The sequence below is a fragment of the Glossina fuscipes genome, unplaced genomic scaffold, assembly GCF_014805625.2.
Source record: "Glossina fuscipes isolate IAEA_lab_2018 unplaced genomic scaffold, Yale_Gfus_2 1, whole genome shotgun sequence".
Lineage (NCBI taxonomy): Eukaryota > Metazoa > Arthropoda > Insecta > Diptera > Glossinidae > Glossina > Glossina fuscipes.
Window position 1 is genome coordinate 10,408,998 of NW_023998415.1, and position 22,475 is coordinate 10,431,472.

At 32.5% G+C, this 22,475-nt stretch overlaps 1 protein-coding gene across 3 annotated transcripts; it reads right to left on the reverse strand.

Moving 5' to 3' along the window:
• Window positions 1-641: 641 nt before the first annotated feature.
• On the reverse strand, window positions 642-20,662 carry LOC119632605. Of its 3 annotated transcripts, none has more exons than XM_038025584.1 (7): window positions 20,454-20,662; window positions 6,573-6,889; window positions 6,372-6,475; window positions 4,132-4,258; window positions 3,725-3,947; window positions 3,470-3,618; window positions 642-1,445 (listed from the first exon to the last, which is right to left on the reverse strand). In XM_038025584.1, the coding sequence occupies exons 2-7, from the start codon at window positions 6,852-6,854 to the stop codon at window positions 735-737; spliced, it is 1,596 nt and encodes a 531-aa protein (XP_037881512.1). In that variant the 5' UTR covers window positions 6,855-6,889; window positions 20,454-20,662; the 3' UTR covers window positions 642-734. The 3 variants fall into 3 exon arrangements, with proteins under 3 accessions (XP_037881512.1, XP_037881514.1, XP_037881513.1); XM_038025586.1 differs by lacking the exon at window positions 20,454-20,662 and adding an exon at window positions 12,674-12,927; XM_038025585.1 differs by lacking the exon at window positions 20,454-20,662 and adding an exon at window positions 6,965-7,007.
• Window positions 20,663-22,475: the final 1,813 nt, after the last annotated feature.

Genomic DNA, 22,475 nt, shown 5'->3' on the forward strand with positions numbered 1-22,475 from the left:
AGCGACTTTAACAACGAGTAGGGAGTCACGCGTTGTGCGATAAAATTTCCAGAACGAAAGCGAGGAAACAATTTACAGGCTGCCAATTTAAACAAAGCACTTTGGAATATGGAACATTTTTTCACGCATTTGCCCCTTACTCGAAACGTAAATTGTCTCGATTGAATTAGTTATAGGTTTTTTTTTTTTTTTTTTTTTTTTTGATCTATAGATTGTCACCTTTCACCCGTGGCTTGATAAGAGTAATGTTATGAGAGTAACGCCAGTCGAAAGCAGTCTATTCGGGAAGACCGTAAAGTGTTTGTTAACGTTGCGTAAGATAAGAAATCCTTTTCAAATTCGAATTTGAAATTTCACAAATTCTTTCTAATTTCAATTTTCCGCTTGGGCCGCATTCGAAATTTGCTTAAGTCGCGGCTTGCACAGGCCAAATGAAAACACACATCTTCTATGGCCAACTAGCAGTGGTTTAACTGCTTGGACAAGCACTTACTTTCATTTACCTGCTTTTTCTCGCAAATCGCCAAACATTTAAAGTTTACATTGCTATAAGAAGTTTCAAAAAAAAAAAAAAAAAAACATTTTACTAATTTTTAATAAATTTCTTTTATTTCAAGTTTTACATTTTCTTCATTGCTTGTTGATGAAGTTCAAAATGTCCCTTAATTTTTTCTCATTACAAAATTGTACTAAATAAATAAAAATAAAATAATATTGCTCACTCTTCTTCGGCTCTACTGATAACAATGCCACATGGCAACGCGTTCATTTAGTGGTGTCTCGCGCAATGTTCGTATGTGTTCAGCGCCATTGCCGGCTGTATGTTTGCCTAAAACTACCGTACCCAACACTAATTTTTTACCTATTTTTGTTTTTGTAGCCAACGTGGTCCTTATCAATATATGATCTAAACTATGAATAGACTGTAAAGGTATGGTTAAGGTGGCTGCGTCCGTATTGGCTGGCACATCCCATTTGGTAGATAGAGATGGATAGAAATTACTCGATTTCCACGAATCTAGATAGATGCCATGTTCGAATACTGTTGTCTTTACGTATACACTGCCAGCAGTATGTTCAAGCTCGTCTTTAGCTTTATGCGAGCAACGCATACGTGTTGTGGTTACCTTCAATGCCAGACAATGCGTTAATTTTGTATTCACATTAGAGATGCCCATTCTACGTTTGACCTGTGAGGTCATACGATTCCATGATTGTGCATTTCTAACATTATGCGTTTCTTTTTGTTGCGATGATACCGATACCGATACCGATGCTGATGTGCTACCGTTTTGTAAAGCTTTCGTATTAACAGCGATACTGCTCTCGGTAGTGCTACTTGTGCTGGTAGCGCTGCTATCATTACACCATGTGGGATCAATGGGTTCACTGAGATCTTTAAGTTGTAAAGCTAACTCCACAACACCTTTAGCGGCGTTGCTTAACTGCAAGAATACACGAGGAAAAGAATAAATTAAATAATAGCAAGAAAAGATATTAAACAACTTTATATAAGAAATAAAGTGTTTGCTTTACTTAATTAAAGTAAAATGCTAAAGACATTAGTTATTAGATAAAAAAAAAATGTTTTAGACATTAAGACATTAAATATTCTTTCTATTTCAAATTTGGGAGAAAATAATTTTTTTTTTTTTCAATTCTATACGAAAGTATGAGGACTTGTTCGATCTTTGTAATCGTTGAACACCAATCGAAGTTGATTGAGTTCTTCTTTATTTCATTAATATCGGCACTGTCTCTCTGACTGGAGTGAGAAGCATTTTGAAGATCAAACTCATCTTATTAAAACTTCACTTCAATTTAATGCGGTCACGGCGCTTTCATTTATGGCACTTTTTTTTGCGCTTCCGTTTTTTTTTTTTTTTGGGAAACGAAAAGCGCAATGAAATGGAAATGTATATGTTATACTTCTTGGTTCCTCCTATCCAATCAAACGCTTTATAACTTTGGTGAATATCAACGTATAAAATAGGAGCGTCTTAATGTTATTCTACCCATAAGAATGCAAAATAAATGCTAGTCGAAGTGCGCGAAAAAGCGGTAAAGGGCTTAGGTTTTTAAAGCGTGTCAATAGAATACTTTATTTCAGCCGATATCGGTGTCATTTGCACCATCTGAATTCGATCAAGGCTAAAATCAACTTTGATTACGTAGACGGAGCTTTTCTGTCTTTCATCTATATATATATATGTGTGTGGCAAATATTCTAAAGAGATAAAAGAAATTTGTCCGCTACAGTCCTTTGGCAGGATTGCTCGGTTCTACCAACGTTCTCCTTCTAAAATTACCTAGAATCTCATCCGCGTGGCACACTATCCTGACTCGTCATCGCTTAAACGTATTGCACGCCTTTGAAATAAACGAGTTTCAGTAATTTTTGATGCTATTCCAGAAGTTGCCACTTCCGAAACCAATGTGCTCTCTCCCCATTCACATCTTCCTCTATCTACAAACCTTCCTAACCACCACTATACCTACATGTATACGAGACATTCACTAAAGCAATAAAAAAAAAAAAAAAAACAGGTAAGAACAAGTAAAGAAGAAAAAAGACCTAAATTTTCATACTCGATAACATTAGGTTGGACACGGTTGATTTTTTCTATTTTGTTTGTGCTCTATGGGTAACAAGCAACAAACACGCAAGACAAAGGCGGTGAAAGTTTTTGTAACATTTAATCGCCTGGTGTTCTTTGAAAAATTTGGGTCATTTTCATATTCTTTTGTAAGTGTGTGTTGCTGATATCTACAATTTTTGCGAACGGGATAATCTTTACCACAGATACTACACAGTTGGACAGATATATCATACAGGTGAGCTTAGGTGCTTAGGTGCATTCCGAATTTGAAACTGGCCAAAAACTTATATATATACTTAATGGAGATTCTTCTAAAGCTACTTCTGGGCGTTACTCTAAAATATTGGGTAATTAATTTTTTTTTTTAATTTTTGCACAGATACTACAGCATTGCCCAGAGAATTTTCGTTCAAATTTTTGTAGATTTATCTGTTGTAGTTTATGACTAATATGCAAAAAGACAATTTTTTACTCCTTATTGAAAAACAGAGGAGTCCTCACTTACTGTAGGCATGTCCTTTAACCGATTTTGCTTATTTTCAATACCGGCCTGCGTGCAAGAATTTCCCATGTTTCTGGCAAATGTAAAGTTGGTAGCTTCATGTCCATAAAAGACATTCCCATCGACGGACAGACGAACAATCGGACAGATGGACATGCGGACATGCTTAAATCAATTCAGAATTTGTTGCTGATCAAGAATTCATTCACTTTGTGGGGTCTCTGAGAAGCTTCCTCGTACGACTGATATTAAATAAGAAGGAAGCCAAAGAAAATAGAACGAATCGCTAACACTTATCGCTATCTCTTGCACCATTAAACCAAAAGGGAAAAGAACAGCGAGAGGGAAGAGACGAGACCATACTTACATTATTGCTATTGTTATTGTTGTTCTTATTTGATCCCTTATTGACAGTTGTTGTTAAATCTTTAATGGGTAGCCACAGTTCTTCGGTGATATAAATGCCTCGTGAATTACGTTGAAATATTTTTGGTTCCAAATAGCAAGTAACCGAACCTAAATTGATTGATATGAAATTAGTGGGTTTTTGCAGAGAAATTTAAAAAAAAAAAAAAACCGTTTTTTTTTTTGTTTTCTTTCAAATTTTTAACAATTTTCTTACCTAAATTACGCCTGGCTTCGCTAATGGTTAACGGCGGCATTGGATCTTTCGGATTAAGATCCATAGATTTTCGTTTATTTTTACTATCCGGTTCTCTACTTTTCTCATCACTTGTTCCTTCACGATTCTCTTTATCATTAGTGGTAGTCTCGAATATGTTTTGCATTAAATTGGAGCTTTTATCTTTCAACGATCGATACGTTTTACTGAAACGATTAAATGTCTGAAACAACAACAACATATACAGAGAATCATTTGATAACTTTATACCAATGAAAAAACCTGATCGTAGTTCACATGTAAACAAACATATTTCGAATGAATTTTCAATAATAATGATAATGACTATGTGCATGTGTATGTATGAGTGAGTGAGTATGGGAGCTGTGTGATGCTTGTTTACTTACCGTTGGTGGCAGCTCCAGTAAGGCATAAACTGTAAAAACCACAAATTGCCCAGCAAATAGTTCTTCGGGCGTAAAGTCACTCACTGCTGATTTGCTGCCACGACGTGATGAATGCTTCAATGAGGGTCTACAACATATATGCGCATATAATAGGCAAAAAAAAAAAAAAAAAAATGAAAGACAGAAATCAAAAAACCAAAATGATCGCTAAATACATGATTGATTCAAATCAATATTTGCTGATCAGTTATTATTATCGTTGTTATTGTCTTCGTTTATCTTGCGGGGTATAAAGCTTTCATAAAAGAAACTTTTACGAAATTTTTCAAATTAATTAATTTATTTACGTTTTTATTTTCCGCGGAAATTTCGATTGTTACGGAATCGATGCCAGTTATCAGTTACTGAGTCGCTTATTGCTTTTTGTTCTTTGTAGGTTGATTGCCTCGATCAGTGTCATAAGTCTAAGTATCTAAAGGAAAAAAACTTGTCGCTAGAAATAATTTATACAACAAAATTATATATCTCATGTTTTTGACACGATTTTGTTCGAACAGGCTTGCTTTTACGCCTATTTCCATGACAGAGTCCGTTATAGTGGCCAATCATCTATAGGTTCTCTTATTATGTTTAGTTTGAATGTATATCGTTTCGCTTAACAATATATGCCTCAACCACATTTACAAGTCTTCCAAAGTTTTTACTTTCGTTCTTCTGTCTGTTGCAGTCCCCAGTTTGCGCACTTATAAAGACACAATTGAACGTCTTGGGAACAAGATCTGAATACTAATCTTACCTCAATCAAAACATAGAAATCCCAACGATGAAGAAAATATTGCGTCGCTACATTTGTTAAACTTTGCAATAATCCAGATCACTACATTCTAGCGCCGGAATCGGCCATACTTTTTGTTCTCTTGCTTTTTCTTTTTTTTTTTTTTTTTATCATATAAGTCCAGGCTATTGAGATCAATAAAGGCTATGCCATATCGGCCGAATATTTTTCCGTGTGAATATTGCGCGCCAAAGATATTCGACAGCTTTTAAATTAGGATCAAGTAATTCTTGTGAAATGCTTTAATATCGCGCTCTAATTTAAAAAGGAAGCGTAATCTGTTCTCTTTATACCCTACGTCAATTGTGGTACAAGCGTATACCCCGTTTGTGCAGATGTATGCAACCCCAGAAGATAGATCTACTTTTCATTACACCAATCGATTCAGAATCACTTTTGGGCCCGGTTTAAGCTTTCCCGTCCGTCCGTCTACCTGCCTTGTTTTCTTGTGTTCAATGTATAGGTCGCAAATTTTTGTGATATTTTCAAAAAATGTTCTGCATTGACATGTTGTTTTGGCTCCAGGAGCGAGCGCTCTTTCGGATTGAACCATTTTTTGGGCCACTCCAAATATATAAAGCCTTATTCTTAAAAGTCGTTATTTGAATAATTGTAATAAACCAACTGGTATATGATATTGAATGACGGGCCGGCCATTTCCTTATTGATATTGAATTTATGAAAAAAAGCAACAACAATAAAATTTAGACACTCTAAAATATTGGTTGGGTAAAAGCCGAATTTATTTTTTTTTACTTCTGAAAGCGGAAATTATTTCAGATTATGCTATACTGTAAATGTGTCCTTTGACTGATTCGGCCCATTTTCAACACTACTCTATCTGCAAGAACGTGAAATATTTTCATCAGGCTTAAAGGCGATATCTTAATTTTGGACGGCCTAGGAAAGGGTTACTTAGATTGACTCAGGACACGATGCTCGTCTACTCCTTATACCGATTATAGGCTCTCTGAAGCCACTTACTAGGTATTAGGTATAGGAAACTTTTTAAAAAAATGACTACAACTCGATGCTTTCGATGCTATGTCTAAAAATTTACTTTTTACCTAAAGAAATTTGTTGCCTTAACAAAGAAACAAAAAAATCAAAAAAACAACCTCTCATTTAATGCAGTTTCTATTTACCTCAATCCTTCATAGCTTTTTATTCAGTGCTTTTGCGAGTGTCGCGTGTCGCGTGTCGCGTATCGGAAACGTAGGGACTATAAGTTATGATAGTTTTTTTATAAAACTTTTGAAGCTTACAAAAAAATATTTTTTTCGTGCATATAAAGTTAAACTAGAACAAAAAAAAAAAAAAAATGATTTTATCGAAGAGCAATGCTTGCCTTATACCTTAAGCTTATAGACTTAAAGTTATGTTTGGTAATAAGCTTTGGACTTACTTAATATCTGGCGCCAATGGGAAACGAAAATGCTCATTGAATTTTGGCCATGTATTAGTTTGTATTGTGCTATCTAGCCGTTTAGTGCCGGGGAACAGTTTAACCTACAATAAAGCGAATACGTTCAAGGTAAGAAAGAAAATAATTTATAATTTTATATATTTACGATCATCAGATTCTTGTCTACGCTAGAATACTTACTTTAATCAAGTAACCCTGAACAATTTTAAAGCCAAATAATGACGGTAGATGGCGTGCCGCTATTAAGTGCACATTCAACTCAGGCATTAACGCTTTATTGCCATTGAATTCTGCACCGCTAGATGACTGTTCGTGCAGCTCGATGGAAATTTGAAAACCAATTTCGGGCTCTAATATTTCCGTTTGACGTTTAACTGTCGTGGACGTCGTACTAGTTGTCTTCTTTACAGTTTGCGGTGTACCGGGTAAAATGGATTTTAATTTTTGCATTGAGAATGACATTATAAGTGTAGTTCAGTAGATGTCATTAATCGTAACTATTGAAATGATAGAGAAAACTGTGTTAATTTTTACTCTTAATTTGCTAACTCTCACACTTTGCTTATACATACTTATGCCGCGTAACACTTTATTTATTTTTTCAATTAGCGCATCATATATATATATATACATATGCATTATTGTCAAGTTTAACACATTTATTCAAATGAAAATTCAAAATTTCTAACACTAATTATGAACGCTCTCAGATGTATGCGTAAACTCGCCGTAAAGATGATACCGTTTTCATAGTTTTTGCTTTTCTATTGACACTTTTTTTTTTTCTTGTTTATTTGTTTAATTAGTGCGGCACACTTGCAAAAACTATAAGCATGATTATGATTATTATCAACAATAATAATAATAATAATAATAATAATAAGAACAGCAATAAGCTCGTATGCATATATTCTTAAACTTATGAATCTTAAATATGACTGCACACATCTGCCTGCTTGCTATTGCTTGAGATAAGATAGCAAACAGTAATAAACGAATTCCTTATCATCGCTTGGAATATTACGAATTGACTTAAACTGGGTTAATTAGCAAATGCGTTTTAAGTTAGGTTATGGTTAAGGGTAAAATATTTTGCTGATCTTGACAAATGCTTTCAAGTTTCATAAAATATATTTTAAGGAAGCTTTGCTCGAAATTTACTCCATTTATTTTATATCATTTTGGTTTATAAGGCTTAACGACATGTTGCGGGCACACATTTTTAATCAAATGCGAAAAACTTGATCCAAAAGTAATTATTTCATTTTTTTATTCATCATGACATCAGACTTAGTCAAATAACGTAATTGAAATGGTCTTTCATCATATTTTTTACTTAGCAAAAAAATTAAGAAATTTTTTACTTTAATTTCTAACCAGTAAAGTCTATTATAAACTATGTCGATTATCTTTGTCCTTAAAAGCTTAGTATATTTTAATTTAATCCCAACTTTATCTTCATTGAAACTCACATATATACTTTCGAAAGTAATTAAATCCTTCGGATGGCTCAATAGCAGACGAAGCATTTTCGTTTCTTATACGCTTTTTATTTCATTTCTTTTCGACGGTGCGACGATCCATCCTATGATTGGTTTGCCCTTTTGTTTCTTCATAACACACATATATTGCCAGCAGATATCGGAAGCGAACTTATTTATTAAAATTTTGTTACCCTAAACGATATAATCATAATAAGCTATTCGCTATTCAGCACAAATAAATTTAGAAATAGTATAGAAAATCTAGTCCCAGGTGATTGCAATCAATTTCGATAACCGTTCGCTTCCAGTCACATGTATCGATTCTGTTTCGATTTATTCAATTAAATTAAAAGATATCTAACTAAATATTTAAGAAATTAATTGATTGCGATCAAACCAGAAGTAATAGGTTTTCAAGCTTTTCTTTAAGAATAAGATTTGAGATGGACCCATCTTTTATTACACCAACCGATTCAAAAAATTCGATGTAATAAATCGATTCCTAATTAGTGGATTTAGAATCGATTCTATCGATTCTGAATAATGATATGAATTGATGTCGTGGGTAAATATTAGGAATGATCTCAATGAAAATAGATTGGCTTGCACGACTGTTACGGTCACTTCACATATGATCTTGTATTTTGAATAAGTCACGGCGCCGAGATACTAATGTATGATACTTAACGAACAGCGTTGCCAGACTACAATGTTTTAACTTGTTTTCGCGATATACGTATTCGTGAATTCGCGGGCCTACCGCATAAGAGAGGGCATATAACTTGCGATTGCCACGTTTGAATCTTAATACGGTAGAGTACACTTTCCAAGTAAGTGTGTATGTAGTTATTTAGGCTTATGCTCGCATCCCAGTGCTGTTATCTTAAAAATATTGTATACCGTTTACTTTTACTTTGCTGTTTGCTTCTGATTAATATGCTTAGCGATAAGGTCATAGTAGACTCGAGTATATTTGATTCGTAATCAGCTTAAAAGATATTCTAAAAAAACTGTTTTACTGCAACAGTGTATTTTGAAGTTTGTCGTGCTCTTGATCGATGATCTTCTCTGTAATGTCCTAATGATCTTTAATCTTAATACTATAACTTAATTCGCCTGAATGTATATTGTAGCTAGAAGTGACAAACAAATAAATAAACATAAGCAACAACGTATTCCTTTCGAGGCTATCCCTGAATATATTGCGATCTAAGGTAAATAAAGGATTTATCGGCAAATGCACCCGTTACCAATGCACAGATTCCTTCAGCTGCTATGTAGTCGGTTGCGCCATCTCGTCGGAATTATAAGCCATCAGTGAGCATTCCTAGCCATTTGTTTTAAAGACGCGCCATAAACTGTGTAATAAAGTATCGTGAATTAGATTTCATCGCAGACCTGCATTTAATCGACTTGCGTAGTTGAGTATCAAGATCGAATTATCTTTGAAATGCTTGATCTTCTCTCTTGCTTAAAATTGTTTCAAATCTTTCTCGCCTAAAGGCATTGGATAAATCAATTTTGATTTTCAAATTTTGTCCATACATCTTATAATCGTTCCATCAGGCAAGCCGTTGAAAATCATTCTTTATTTTGATTACTTTTTATCAAATTTCACCTTTCAACACTCCATCAGTTATTTGACTTCCCTAACGCTATATATAAGTATAGTATCTGAACCATTTTTCTTTTCGATATGTAGATATTTTTTAAAAAGTTGTTCCTTACATTTCCAGATGATTTTAGTCTCCACTTCAACCATATGGATTTTGTAAATCCATAATAAAAAAGTGAAAATATTCATTACAAAGAAGCGAAACAGATAAGGGAAAATTTTGCTTAAGCTGAGGATTAACTTTCTATTGATTCTTCTACAATTTTCTTTAATACTTTTGCTAATCACAAAGCTTTTCTCTGCATTTTCCATATCTAATCTTCGGGTGTTTTGCCTTCATCATCTTCATCGTCATATGTTCAATCAAATTATAATATCTCTAACCTCAATAAGAAAATCTAGACTAAATCAATGCGTGTAAACATGTATATACAATTTTCTGCATTATATTAAAGTCATGGTGTCGGGATAGCTGTTTGCTCATCAACCATTGTTTTCTAATTATTAACTCAATATTGAAGGTGTGAATGCACGTAATGAACTCACATAAAATTTCAGATTTTCTGTGAGCTTTCCTTTATGTCATTCTATAACAAAAAAATGTTCATTACTTCTATGACTGCTTAAGTGACACCTAGATGCGAAGGATTTTTCCATGAGGATGCATCGGTTTCGTTTTGCTCGATTTCAAGTTTGTTTCTACCACTACAGACAATGCCTTATATTCGTTATAATGGTCAAGTTAAGGAATTAGGAATCGGTGTTTAAATTTTATAACGTTCTTATGGCAATAAAGCAGTCTCAACGAACGAATAAATCCTTTGCGCATATAACCAATACCGAGTGTCCTACACGACTCGTGAGTACAAAGGAAAAGAATGATTTTGTCCCGCTGCATATACCTTCGGAAACTAGTTATTGAAAACGAGGCCTCGTGAAGGGGTCCCTTAATACGAAATCCTATATGTTAGCGAATGAATCGAGAAACTCTATAAGTAGATAGTTTCACTCTCACTTTCCCTTTTCATGCATGGCCCAGGTTCTTGTAGTCGCGACATGGATTCAATAACGTATCAGTAATGTATATTTATTATTAGATATGGAATCAATATCTTTGTAAAAGATACTATGATTTTCAATAAAAAGTCACAATGACGTTAATAACAGAGGATTAATGTGGAAGGTGTTTGAAATTCGTTTCATAAGTGATTGTATATTGTTTATTATGAATTCATTCTCAGCATTGTCGATGTAATTGGCTTTTCTTTTTTGTTTTTTTTTTTGTTTTTGCTCATATTGTGTTAGTGTTGCTTTGATGATACAACGTCTAGAAAACAACAATTGTGTGAGTTTGCTTAACTTCGTTTCGCTACAAATTATGTTAACTCATTTTCTGTGCTGCGATGATTCGTCTGATTTGATTTGTTAATAGACAGATCTGAATAGGAATTCGTTATATCTCGCTTAACGTATATGGAATAATGCTGAGTGTTAGTATACGTAATTGCTTAGAGTTGTCTTAAACTAGATTTATACAGAACTTTTTCACAAGTGCGATGTTTGCAAATGAAAAAAAGACAAATATTAGGTGCACTAATAAGTTCTATTCATTGAAATGGATTGTTTGATGAAACGAACCTGATCCGTTTAACTTGCTCCACATTTCGAGTACGCAAAGCTTATATATTAGTGCTTGTACGCTATTTGTTTCAGTTGTTGATATAACGACGAAATCTATTCAAAAATAGAAATGAAAAAAGTAGGTTTCGAGTATGTGTTAAGCGTAAGCATGCATCAATAAGAGGAGATCTGTTCGTAATTTAATAAATTATTTAAATACTCTCCCTACGGTTTCCATAAAAAACACGTCATATTTTTCTCTTTTTCTCGTTCTTCTTTTTTATTTCTTTTTTTTATTTATATCCACACTATTTTAAATGTTATAAAATTTCTCAAAGCAAGCGAGTACTACCTGGTTGCGTTTCGCACGGTAAAATTATATTTCAGTTCCAATCGTAAAAAATTTAACAACACAACAATATAAGCAGCAATGATAAAATATATATATATATATATATATAATATATATATATGTATATATGTCACAATAATAAAAATACCAAAGTCAATGAAATATGAAAATATGAAAATATATCATAAAAAACGAAAAAGCAAAAGAAAAGTCATATTCAGGTTGAAACAACTATATTAATACCCACCACTAACTTGTTCGTGTCATAAGAAAAAAAAACTATAAAGAATTGACACGTACATACGAACATATAATATATTGATATATATGAAACTTGATTAAGACATAATCCATGACATGGGACATGTATGATCCGTAAGCAGCACGACTTTTAATATAGATTGTAGGGAAAGCCCTTGAAAACTTGCAATGTATTTTTGCCTTCAACTTGCAGCCTAGAGCTATGTGAAGTTAATTATTTAGAAATAAACTCTATATTTATAGCCTAAGGAGGATTTATTCGGCCCTCTGACAAATGTGACGTTATGTTGTTCTCTTAGACGATAGATACCTGAAATTGTCTTCAAATCATATATGATTTGATTCTTATTATTTTATAAAAAAAAAATTTTTCTTAAAAACAGAAAATCTTATATGAAAAGGGACTTAAGGGACGTTTGAAAGCCTTTAAAAATTTCTTTAGGAAAATTAAATCCCGAATTTCATTATATTGTTGTATTAGTGAAAGTGTTGAAAGAAGATTTTCATTTCGATTCCTAATTTAATGCAAAATTCAGATTCAATTGATTTTTACGCAAATATTTATAGAAATTCAATATGAACTTGTACTAATGCGAGATATTTAAAGAAAAATTTAAAAAAAAAAAAAAAAAAAAAAAAAATTAAAAAGAAATAATAGGCAAAAATGATGCCATCCGTAATTTACTTACACGTGTTTCCACACATTTATACATACATTTTTATATAGCCGTATTATACTCATAAATTGAATAATATTAACGTCTGCCTATGATTACATGTGCATCGCTGCACAATGAATGATGCTTTGAAATGTTATCTACGTATTACTATGTAAGTGGGTATAAATATTAATTAAAGTATTTTACACACAAAAAATATAATATTACATAGAACACAAAAACATCTTGGACTCGTGCCATCCAAAACGACTTATAAAGCAATATATTACCATCACTATGAGCAAATGTGTTCTACATTGGAAGAAAAATATTCTCGCCCCACATCAATGAAATTCACCTACAATCGTATGGACTGCGTCTACGGTCGCAGTTTTTTTGCATAACTTGAGCTAAAGCACATTACGTTTCGCCTATTTGATTTCATAAAATTCTCTCAGTGTATTCGTTCGTTTGCAATATAATTTACACAATTAGAATTAACAAAAAAAGAAAAAAAAAAAAATAAAAATAATAATAATATAAAATAAAATTTATATTCATATTTTTCTAGAAAGCCAAACCGCATAAACCTGCATTATTGCTTTTTAGATATAACCGCCACCGAAAGTTGATTGTATAAAAATGTTGTTAATCGAATGGTAACCCGCAGAAATATGCATTAAAGTCTAAAACTTTTTTTTTTTTTTTTTTTTTTTTTTTTTTTAATAGGCATAGAATTTTGATTTTTGATTATTGAAGGTTTCATGCTCTCGTTAATCTTTTATTGTTGGAATTCCCTACGATTGTAAGATTGTGAATACAAATTGATAATGGAATAATGGCAAGTTTCAATATTCGCGAATCGGTTCAAACTGAACGAACTGAAACAATCATCGATCTTAATGTATAATCTATATATAGATTACGTTTAAAAATCAGCGGAATTGTTGTGTTTTATTTTGATTTATTATTTCTGTTAGGTCGTTATCTTATCGTATCTATCTTACATCTAAAAGACGTGTGATGTTGTCACTTGATTTACAACTTTATTAATTAGAGCGTCTTTGGCAGTTATTGGAAATTTTTCTCGACGTGTTTTTTAATACTAAATAATTTCAGTAAATAAAAAATTTGCATTAAGCTCTGTTTAAGCAAGTAAAAACGAATTAAAATCCACTCTATAAATACCCTACATCACTTTACAGTTATTTATATATAACGACTTTTCAAAATGAGGCGTTATATAACATCTAAATCTTTTTCCAGTCCTTCTGAACCTTCCATGCATTCGAATAAAGTTAATACACCATAAGTGTACCATAAGTGATCTATGGTATAAAAACGAATAAAATGATTCTGCAGATACATTGAAAATGTTAAGACTACGTTTTGATAACAAAGCAATGACATAGTTAAGGGCCTATGGGTTTTCCAAGACTAATCATGTCCGGCAAGACTATTAACCGCCACCACTAATGGAGAAACCAAAACAAAAATGAAGGATTTTTCACTTAGCAATTGTCCACTAAATATTGTGAATTTTTTTTTTTTTTTTCATTTCCCTTAATATAACGAATCACTTAGGCGATGTCCTCTATGGCGATCAGAAAGGAGTGAGGAAAGAGTAAGAGATAGAAAGGTGGTAGCCGCAGCCTAGCGCATGTGTGTCACGTCTTTACCGACTGATCACTCACTGCGCCTACAACCAAAGTACGATCTGCCGCACTTGAGATTTGAATCCGCGAACACTGACGTGGTAGTCGAGGTTATTCGAAATATTAAAGGCTTTGCACATATGGTTAGAAATTTAATTGAAATAATTTAATCTACTTTATAAAAACGATTTGCACGCTGTCGAATTTTTTTTATCGTCTTGCTGGAGAAGAATGCGATGTTTTAAAGCAAAACATAGTGTGCAAGTGTCTGAAGGTATGCTTTATCCAAGCGATAAAAGAGATATAGATTTGTGTTTACAATCTGCAAATAGTCCAACAATGATGTTAAAGGCAAACCAGAAAACACTACACTAAAGCAAGCGAAAAATCGAAACCATATTGATTGCATTCTCCGATTATCAGAGGATCAAGTAACTAATAAAAACTATTATATGAAGTGTTTGTCCAAGTCTATGTTCATATTTGCATTACCCCAATGTCGCTACGCATACTTTCAAAATTGCGCGTAAATTTTTTTAAAAAAGTGAAAATCTTGTCTTTTCACAAACATCGTGCATTCTCACCGTTAATGGATCCTGGTCCTCGTGACAATTGCTTTTGCTTCATTAAAAACCGAAATGGTTAACATACGCGGACAACGATTTCCAACGATTTCCAACAGAAGCTCTACTTTATAAGCAAACAAACTGAATGGCATGAATCGGTCTGAAGGGTCTTAGTTCATGAGTTAAATAAAAATTCTCCTCAATTTTTTTTTTTTTTTGCATCATAACATTTTATGCATATATAATGTTCATTGTATCATTTTAGTCCTTCTATATAAGTAGACGAGCGAAACTGGCGCGTTTGGTGGCTTGGTGCTAAAAACAAAAGTGAAACAGTCGACTCACCTGCTCAATCAGAACGATCGATCATTTGGTGCGATTTTTTGGGTAGGCAATGCAATTTGGCCATACCTTCTCAAAAGAGCCATTGGCTCATCCGGTACGGGGTCTCAAGTGTTTATTATCTGCATTTGCTTTGATGGCTGTTTAGAACCATATATAATTATAAGTGATTTATAGCACCACTAAGCTTGTAAGACAATCCTGCAAGAGAAAGGGTCTATTCCAAGATCAAGGTTCCAGATATGAAACGTTGGGTATGGTCCAAGCACATCTAATTATTTAATGTCCCCGCATTTCGAGATAACAAGAATGAGCACCAGTCCGAACGGCCGCATCTAAACTGCCCGAACTAACACATTGAAATCCATGAACTTTCGAGGGAAAGCTTACGCATATAAGTCCGCGCGTGAAACTTGGAAGAAAACGGCTCCCAACAAACATTTATGCTCTGCATAATATTAACCAATATTGTGCAGTGATGAATGGTTTTAAATATGTTTGTGGGAGCCCTCGGAGGAAGCATGGTATATACAGTAAACGTTCCTTATTCGCGCTTCCTTCATTCGCGGGTTAAAAAAATGCGATGCAATTCCTCTATTCGCGGCTATAAATTTCTTTATTCGCGGATTCTAATACGCACATACATAAGAATGAAACGATTCTAGTAGGTATCCAAGCGAAATTCCGTATTCGCGGTTTCTGTATTCGCTGCACGTATCTCCCGCGAATAAGGATCTTTTACTGCATAAACTTGGGTATGAACGTTTGGAGGAACTAATAAATGAATAAATGAAATGATTTGTCTCATCCGCTAAAATGAAAGGACACGAACAATATTGATTGACGTGACTTGTTGTGGTTTGAAATTGATGCCATAGATGTAAACGACGTCTATTATCAGCCGGTTAGATTCCTTTGTTAAACGATTCGATATTTATAGATTTACGTATTTACCTTAAATAAATTTGTCTTTTGGTAGAAAAATATGTCTACAATTGACCTTAAAATTTGATTTTTCCAGATATACTGAAAATGATGGACTGATCACAATAACATTCGTTATTAAGTTGATGCAGAAAATTTAAAAGCTACAGATCGAATTCCAAATAAAGCGCCCACTTCCTATAAAATGTGAAGCGTGAAAATGGAAAAACTTTCGCAACCGAATATTTTTAAATATTGTCGATAATCTCCGCGTAATAAATTGAAATTGAGTAGAAATCCATAGCAAAGCTGTCTAAATATTTCGCATGGCCTTTAGCGATTGATCGAACGCAGTTAAGAAAAAAGCTTTGGAATTATTGAGATGGTGAGTATCCAAGGTTCGCCTTAAGGTGCATCTTGGAAAAATGTCTGTTGCAATAAATTTTTTTAATTTGTTGTATAAAATAATAAAGCTTTTGAAACCTGTTTAATAACATTTTTTCCCGTTATTCACATTTAAGTCGTACTCGGGTTTTTATTTCTTTTTTGGTGTCATTCTCTTTCTCTTTCTTTTTCTTTTTAATTTTTTATATTTTTATTTTTATTTATTTATTTTTTTTTTGTTTTGAAATTAGGATTAATTAATTGGTTTAAATTATGAAATACGTTTGTAAGGGGCAAGTTGAAATTAAGTTAAATTAGATAAAATATATGTAAAAGTAAAACATAATCGCGTAGAGGAAAATGTTTTTTTTTTTAAATCTTTTATCAGCAACAAAATGAAAAGATCATTATTTGCTTTGAGGTGAATTTGAATTAGTTGCTATCTCAACAGCCTGTGCCGTTGGATAGTCCAAAATGAATTATTTTTTAAAAGAAAATTAAAAGTAAACTTTAGTTTTTCATAAACCATCTATGGTAAGCAAAAGAGTGACTAAATGCAAAGAAATTTTAGAGTAAATGTTTTGGTGAAAAAGTGGTCCAATCCGACGACGATTAACGCGTGTTTGCAAATAAAAACAAGTAAAAGAACTATAAAAATGCGATGGCACATCACCTACCCCTACCTATACCTACAGTTAGTTATTCGTATAACGATTTCATAAATGGGACGTTTTATGAGAAAGTGATCGGATTTGCAACATTTTCAATATCAAATTTCATCAAAAGATTTTTATTCAACCCAAGAAAATAATACGGGTAGACGGAAAGACAAGCTTACCGCATATACAAGACGATATTGTTAACTTCTTCTTACATGTAACACACATCCGCATAAACTTAATATACTACAAGCGTTGTAGAGTAAATAAAAAAAAAAAAAACTGTCCGATTTCGATAAATTTTTCGAGTATGATAATGAATTCAAAGTTCGTTTCGACGTTTATTTTGTCTTAAGTATCTTCCATAATTTGTTGCTGTTTTTTTTTTTTTTTTTTTTTATTTGTTTATATATTTATTTATTTATTTATTTATTTTTTTAAATAAAAGAATTCAGCAACAAATTGGGTTAATGGTTTCGCGATTCAATTTGAAAGTTCTGCATTATTAAAATTTTGACTGTAAGTTGGATTTTCATGCCGAAGCAAAACCTAAAAATTGATAAATGCGTTAAAAAAAAAAGAAAAAGAAAAAAAGAGAATAAATTTAATTACCCTCGATAGTGAAGTGAACCTTGCATAAATTTAGTAAAAATCAAAGCGCTATTTATCAACTTTTTATACCAATACGGACGTACAAATAATGATTCATCGCATATTACCGAGAATGCATGAAGGTGATGATTAATTGATTATCCGCTAGTTTGTTAATGAAAAGTAAAATTAAATTCTACTTAAAGTTGATTTATTATATGATATTTTTCTTCCTCTTTATTTATTTATTTATTTATTTATTTATTTTTGCATCATTGCTCGCATACTCTGCTAAAGCAAGGATAAACTTGATATGTCATTTGATTTGTAATTGATTCAAGTTAAAGAAAAACCTTAACCTTTATCGCCAGAAACAAAAATATCACATTGTCCGTCTTTTTACTTTTAAGCCAATGAAATCGATTCTCGTTATTATTAGCAATAAGCAACTATCGGGAGCCATCGGGCTTGGATCTAATGGCCGTTATCGTAATTAATTTTGAAATAGTTTAGTTTGCTATAAAAGCGTCAAAGATAAAAAATTAAATAAGTTTTCAAATCCAAAGTGAAATAAATCGAGAACAAGTCAAACTCTATGCGCACCTTTTCTTAAAAAAAAAAAAAAAAAAAAATGATTAAATAATGAGATTTTATTAGGTTAGTATGTGTGCGTATATGATGAAGAAGAACAGAGAAATATTTCTCTCGATTTGTGCTGAATTCTTTTTTTTTGTATCCGCTTCTAGCTAGAGTCAAAGAGGAGAAATTTTTAATCGATAATTTTTTTTTTTTTTTGTAAATTTTAACATTTGTGAACACTTAAGATTTTTGGTTTGCTGGGTACGATAAAGACTTGGGAAATTCGAGAATTTGAAAGCAAGTTCAACGCACATTTTAAGTAAAAAGAAATGTCATCTTCTCGGTAATTGTGTGCGTTTTAAATAATTTTTGACAGATGCGTCAAAATATATATATATATGTATGTAGCCTTCACCTATTCGCGAGGAAATTCCGTGAGGAAATTACCTAAGGAAGTTTGCATTTCGCTTGCATGTATTCGTCTCTGATATATGCTCCCATGATGCGGTAGTGGAATGCAGTTAGATTCTAATAAGCATCCGATAGGTGGTGGTATGCTGAGCAGGATATTGCACCGTTAGCTTTGCAATGTTTTATTTTAGCCTTTCGCCATCACCTTATATATATGCCATCGGACATCATACAACCATTGCAAGCGTGCTCAAGCTGAGCTTTGTAGACACAGTTGCCCTGGCAATAGTATAATGGTAAAATAGCGCACGACCGGCAAAAATGGCCGCTTGTTGAAAACGAAGTTCGGCGAGAGTTAATTTTCTCATTTATTCAGGTCAAATTCATTTTCAAACAGTGATATAATTGCTAATAAAATATTATACATTAAAAAAATGGAAACTTAAAAATTGCTGGAAAATCAGTTAAGCGAAATATCAATGAGTTGTAGTGAAGTAGTGAGTTTTAATTGCATCAAGAAATGTTGGACAGACAGTAAATGATTAAAATCATGCGCATAACATAATTGACACGCATATCTAGGTGTTACATACGTAACAAAAAGATTATTACAATGCTGATTGCGACCTTCGAGGCTGTCAGCTTGAAAGCATATTATAAAGCATAATTTTATGCCCATCGTAAGGAAATAGAAGTGTACTACCATTATCTACCGCGAGTGTTATCGCTATAAGAGTATATCGAGAAAAAATGCTAAGAAAATGTTACAGTAACGTAGGATATAATACTTGTCTACCATCTACAATCTCTGTCCGATCTTATTACGCCAATGTAAACATTTTTATAGTCTGAACTACGAACTTGCACTAGCTACAGTCGCGATATTCTATTTTCAGATTTCTTGTATGTACAGGTAATGCATAATAAGTTCAAGTTTACGTCTATGACTCGAAGAAAATTTAATTGTTTTCACGAATATAAGAAACTTTAAGTTGAAACGATGATGCTTAAGAGTCATTGTCACAGTACAGGACAGATAAGGCAGCAATTTTTTTTTATTTAATACGCTTTTGCTCTAATTATTTTACTCAAGAAAAACACATTTTGTTTTTATTAAAGACTCGTTGTCTTCTCCCTTATTTATTTATTTATTTATTTGTTTTATTTATTTATTTATTTTTATTTTTTTTTTATATTTAATTCGAATCGTTTTCGCGCACACATATCATAGTCGACATATATTACAAGTTTTTACAGTAAATTATACGCATGATATGCTTTGACTGCATTTCATTTAAGAAAAAAAAGATACAATTCTTGACACATATTTATAAGATAAGATCATTTCGTTTCGGTGCACATACATGCACATACATGCACACACACACACACACAAATGCAGACAATTAGCATTTTATATTACAAAACACATTTGTCAGATAATATTTAAAAAGAATTTAAGGAATTTCGTTATTACTGTGCTTTGCTTTTGAGATGTTTTATAAAATAAATTATTATTATTATTATTAGTTCGGCTTAAATTTTGCTACAAGAAAAAAAACAAAAAAAAAAAAGAAGAAAAAGAAAAAATCTAAATATCATAGAACCACAGCGTTCTTTGTGTTTCTGTTATTTTGTACAATTTTTATTAAGAAACAAATATAGCTCTTAAGCTTAGCGTGGTCGTACTGTTTAGCGGTATTTTTATTGAAAAGAAAAAAAGTGCATATATATATATATATATAAATATAGAAGCGTTTTTATTGTTTTTTTGTTTTGTTTTGTTTTGTTTTGTTTTGTTTTTTTTTTTCATTCCTATTGACTTTTCCTTAACATTAAAGGGGAAATGATTGGTAATGGTAATTAGTTCCTTTGTTTTTCTTTGTTTTTTTTTTTTTAATTTTTTTCATTTATTTATTTATGTATTTTTTTACATTTCTTATTTTTTACGATCTTCACCTTTAGTTATTTCCGCACAGCTAATGTTTTGCATATAAATCAAGCGCGTTTATCAATCGATCCGCTAACGCTTAGTGGTTGCTACTTGCAAAGAATAGCATGCGCTTCCTTGCTTCTTCTATAGCTAGTGACTAAAGCTTTATAAGCGATCGGTAAACCGTCCAACCATAACTAAGAATAAACGCGAAACAAGTAAATATTAAAAGGCAAAAACAATTCAATACATACTCAACGCCCAAGTAAATGTACGAAAAACTCTCTGACTCTCACTTAAGATTGCAAGCACAGTGGGCAGAAATGCTAATACTAAAATTAAAATTATCGAATAAGAAAATATTATACGATTGTGGTCGAACTATTTTTTGACCACCACCTCTAACTTAAAGAAACCTCAAAAAAACGGATATAGAATCCAGAAACTAATACTCAAAATTTATTGCATTAATTTTCGCGTAATATTTTAAGGGCTTGGCATGTGTTTTATAATATTCGAGCTGACATTTTAGATGCAACGTCAACACGCTAACAAGAAATAAAGATAAGAAATAAATTGAACAAATGTCGAATTTATCGGATACGGTTTTATCCGATTTTTGACAGATTCAAAGGTAAAAATTCACCGAAACTCGCAAAGACAATGAAAAATGTTTTGATAACTCGATCTGCGCTGGGCTTGTTATAGCTTAACTGCCACACGATAGGAGTTATTTGGAATGTCATTTTTTATTTATTTTTTTTTATACAGAATGTATTAACGCTCTGTTGAGTTATAGGAGAGAAGACAACAGCTTGCCCCACATTATTTACTCTCAACATTATTTATATATGGTAATTATTTATGTAAATTCTTAAAAAACTTTTCGTACTATCCGCCTGAGTAGCCGAGTAGGCAAGAGTTTCGACTAACAACTCAATGGTCGTGGGTTCAAACCTCAAAAGTTTTAGATAAAGCCGAAAGCCTTAGATGCTAGTGCTTTAAGACTTTAGTCTTAGAATTTATTCTGTGGCTAAGTTAATAATAATAATAATAACTTTTCGTATTACTCCATACCACTGTGCGTAGAGTCATAACACGTAATATTCTCTATTTAGAATGGGGTTTTAAATTGAAGAAGCTATACTGTATGTATAAGAAAGCAAAAAGTTAAAAAAAATGAATAAATAAATGAATATAAAAAAATAAACTTCAAAGTAAAACTTTTTAAATAAAAGCACACAAGTGATTGTCTAATTCACCGATTGTTTAAATGAACATTCAATTGTTATTTTTATTTTTTTTAATTACGCTAAACAATGATTTTACCAAGTTATGCGAGTTTTTTAAATTGCAAATTGATATTACATCAGCTAAATTATTCTTATTTCTTAACTTAAATTTTATTCAACGCATATATTAAAAGAAAAATTGCAATAAATGCAAAAGTCTATCTATGAATGCATCCAACGGAGGCGTAATGTTATAATAAGCTTACGCTGAAATACACCTAAATACTCAGGTAATATGAATTACTTTTATGTTGAGGAAGCACTGCAACAATCCTGATTGGTTTGTGGTCGTCACAAGACTTACAAAGAAGAAAAGCAAAAGAAAAATGTAAACGCATTAGGGGGCCCTGTTTGGCACTGTTTTGAACTGTAATGAAATGAACTTTTTATACGGCTTGTGACAGCGGACGATTCATGGGAAAAGTTGCTGAAAGCTATGCGAAACGATAAAAAGCGCGGGGCTTATAAGCCCGCCGTCAGATTAGGCTTGTAACTTGACTACCTTCAGGAAAGGTTAACGACGAACCGTGAATTGCATCTAGAACATGTTGTTCGATTGAGAGCGAATGTTATCGAAAATCGGCCCGAATGGCAAACTCAATGCACGGTATCATCAGACCATGACTGCAATAACCTACGGTAGGCAAAATTGCACAAACTGATGTTTGAATCGCTGCCTCACCCAACCTAGTCTTGCAACATGTCCAGCAGAGACTACTAATCGTGAGCGAATTCCAAAAATATACCTCAGAGAAA

Bases quoted from the DNA above. Each gene is read 5' to 3' on its own strand.
- LOC119632605 (XM_038025584.1), bottom strand. From the start codon at position 6,854: ATGTCATTCTCAATGCAAAAATTAAAATCCATTTTACCCGGTACACCG. The intron at 6,476-6,572 runs GTAAGTATTCTA...GCTTTATTGTAG, and splicing joins TTCAGGGTTACTTGATTAAA to GTTAAACTGTTCCCCGGCAC. The intron at 4,259-6,371 runs GTAAGTCCAAAG...TATATGTTGTAG, and splicing joins CCATTGGCGCCAGATATTAA to ACCCTCATTGAAGCATTCAT.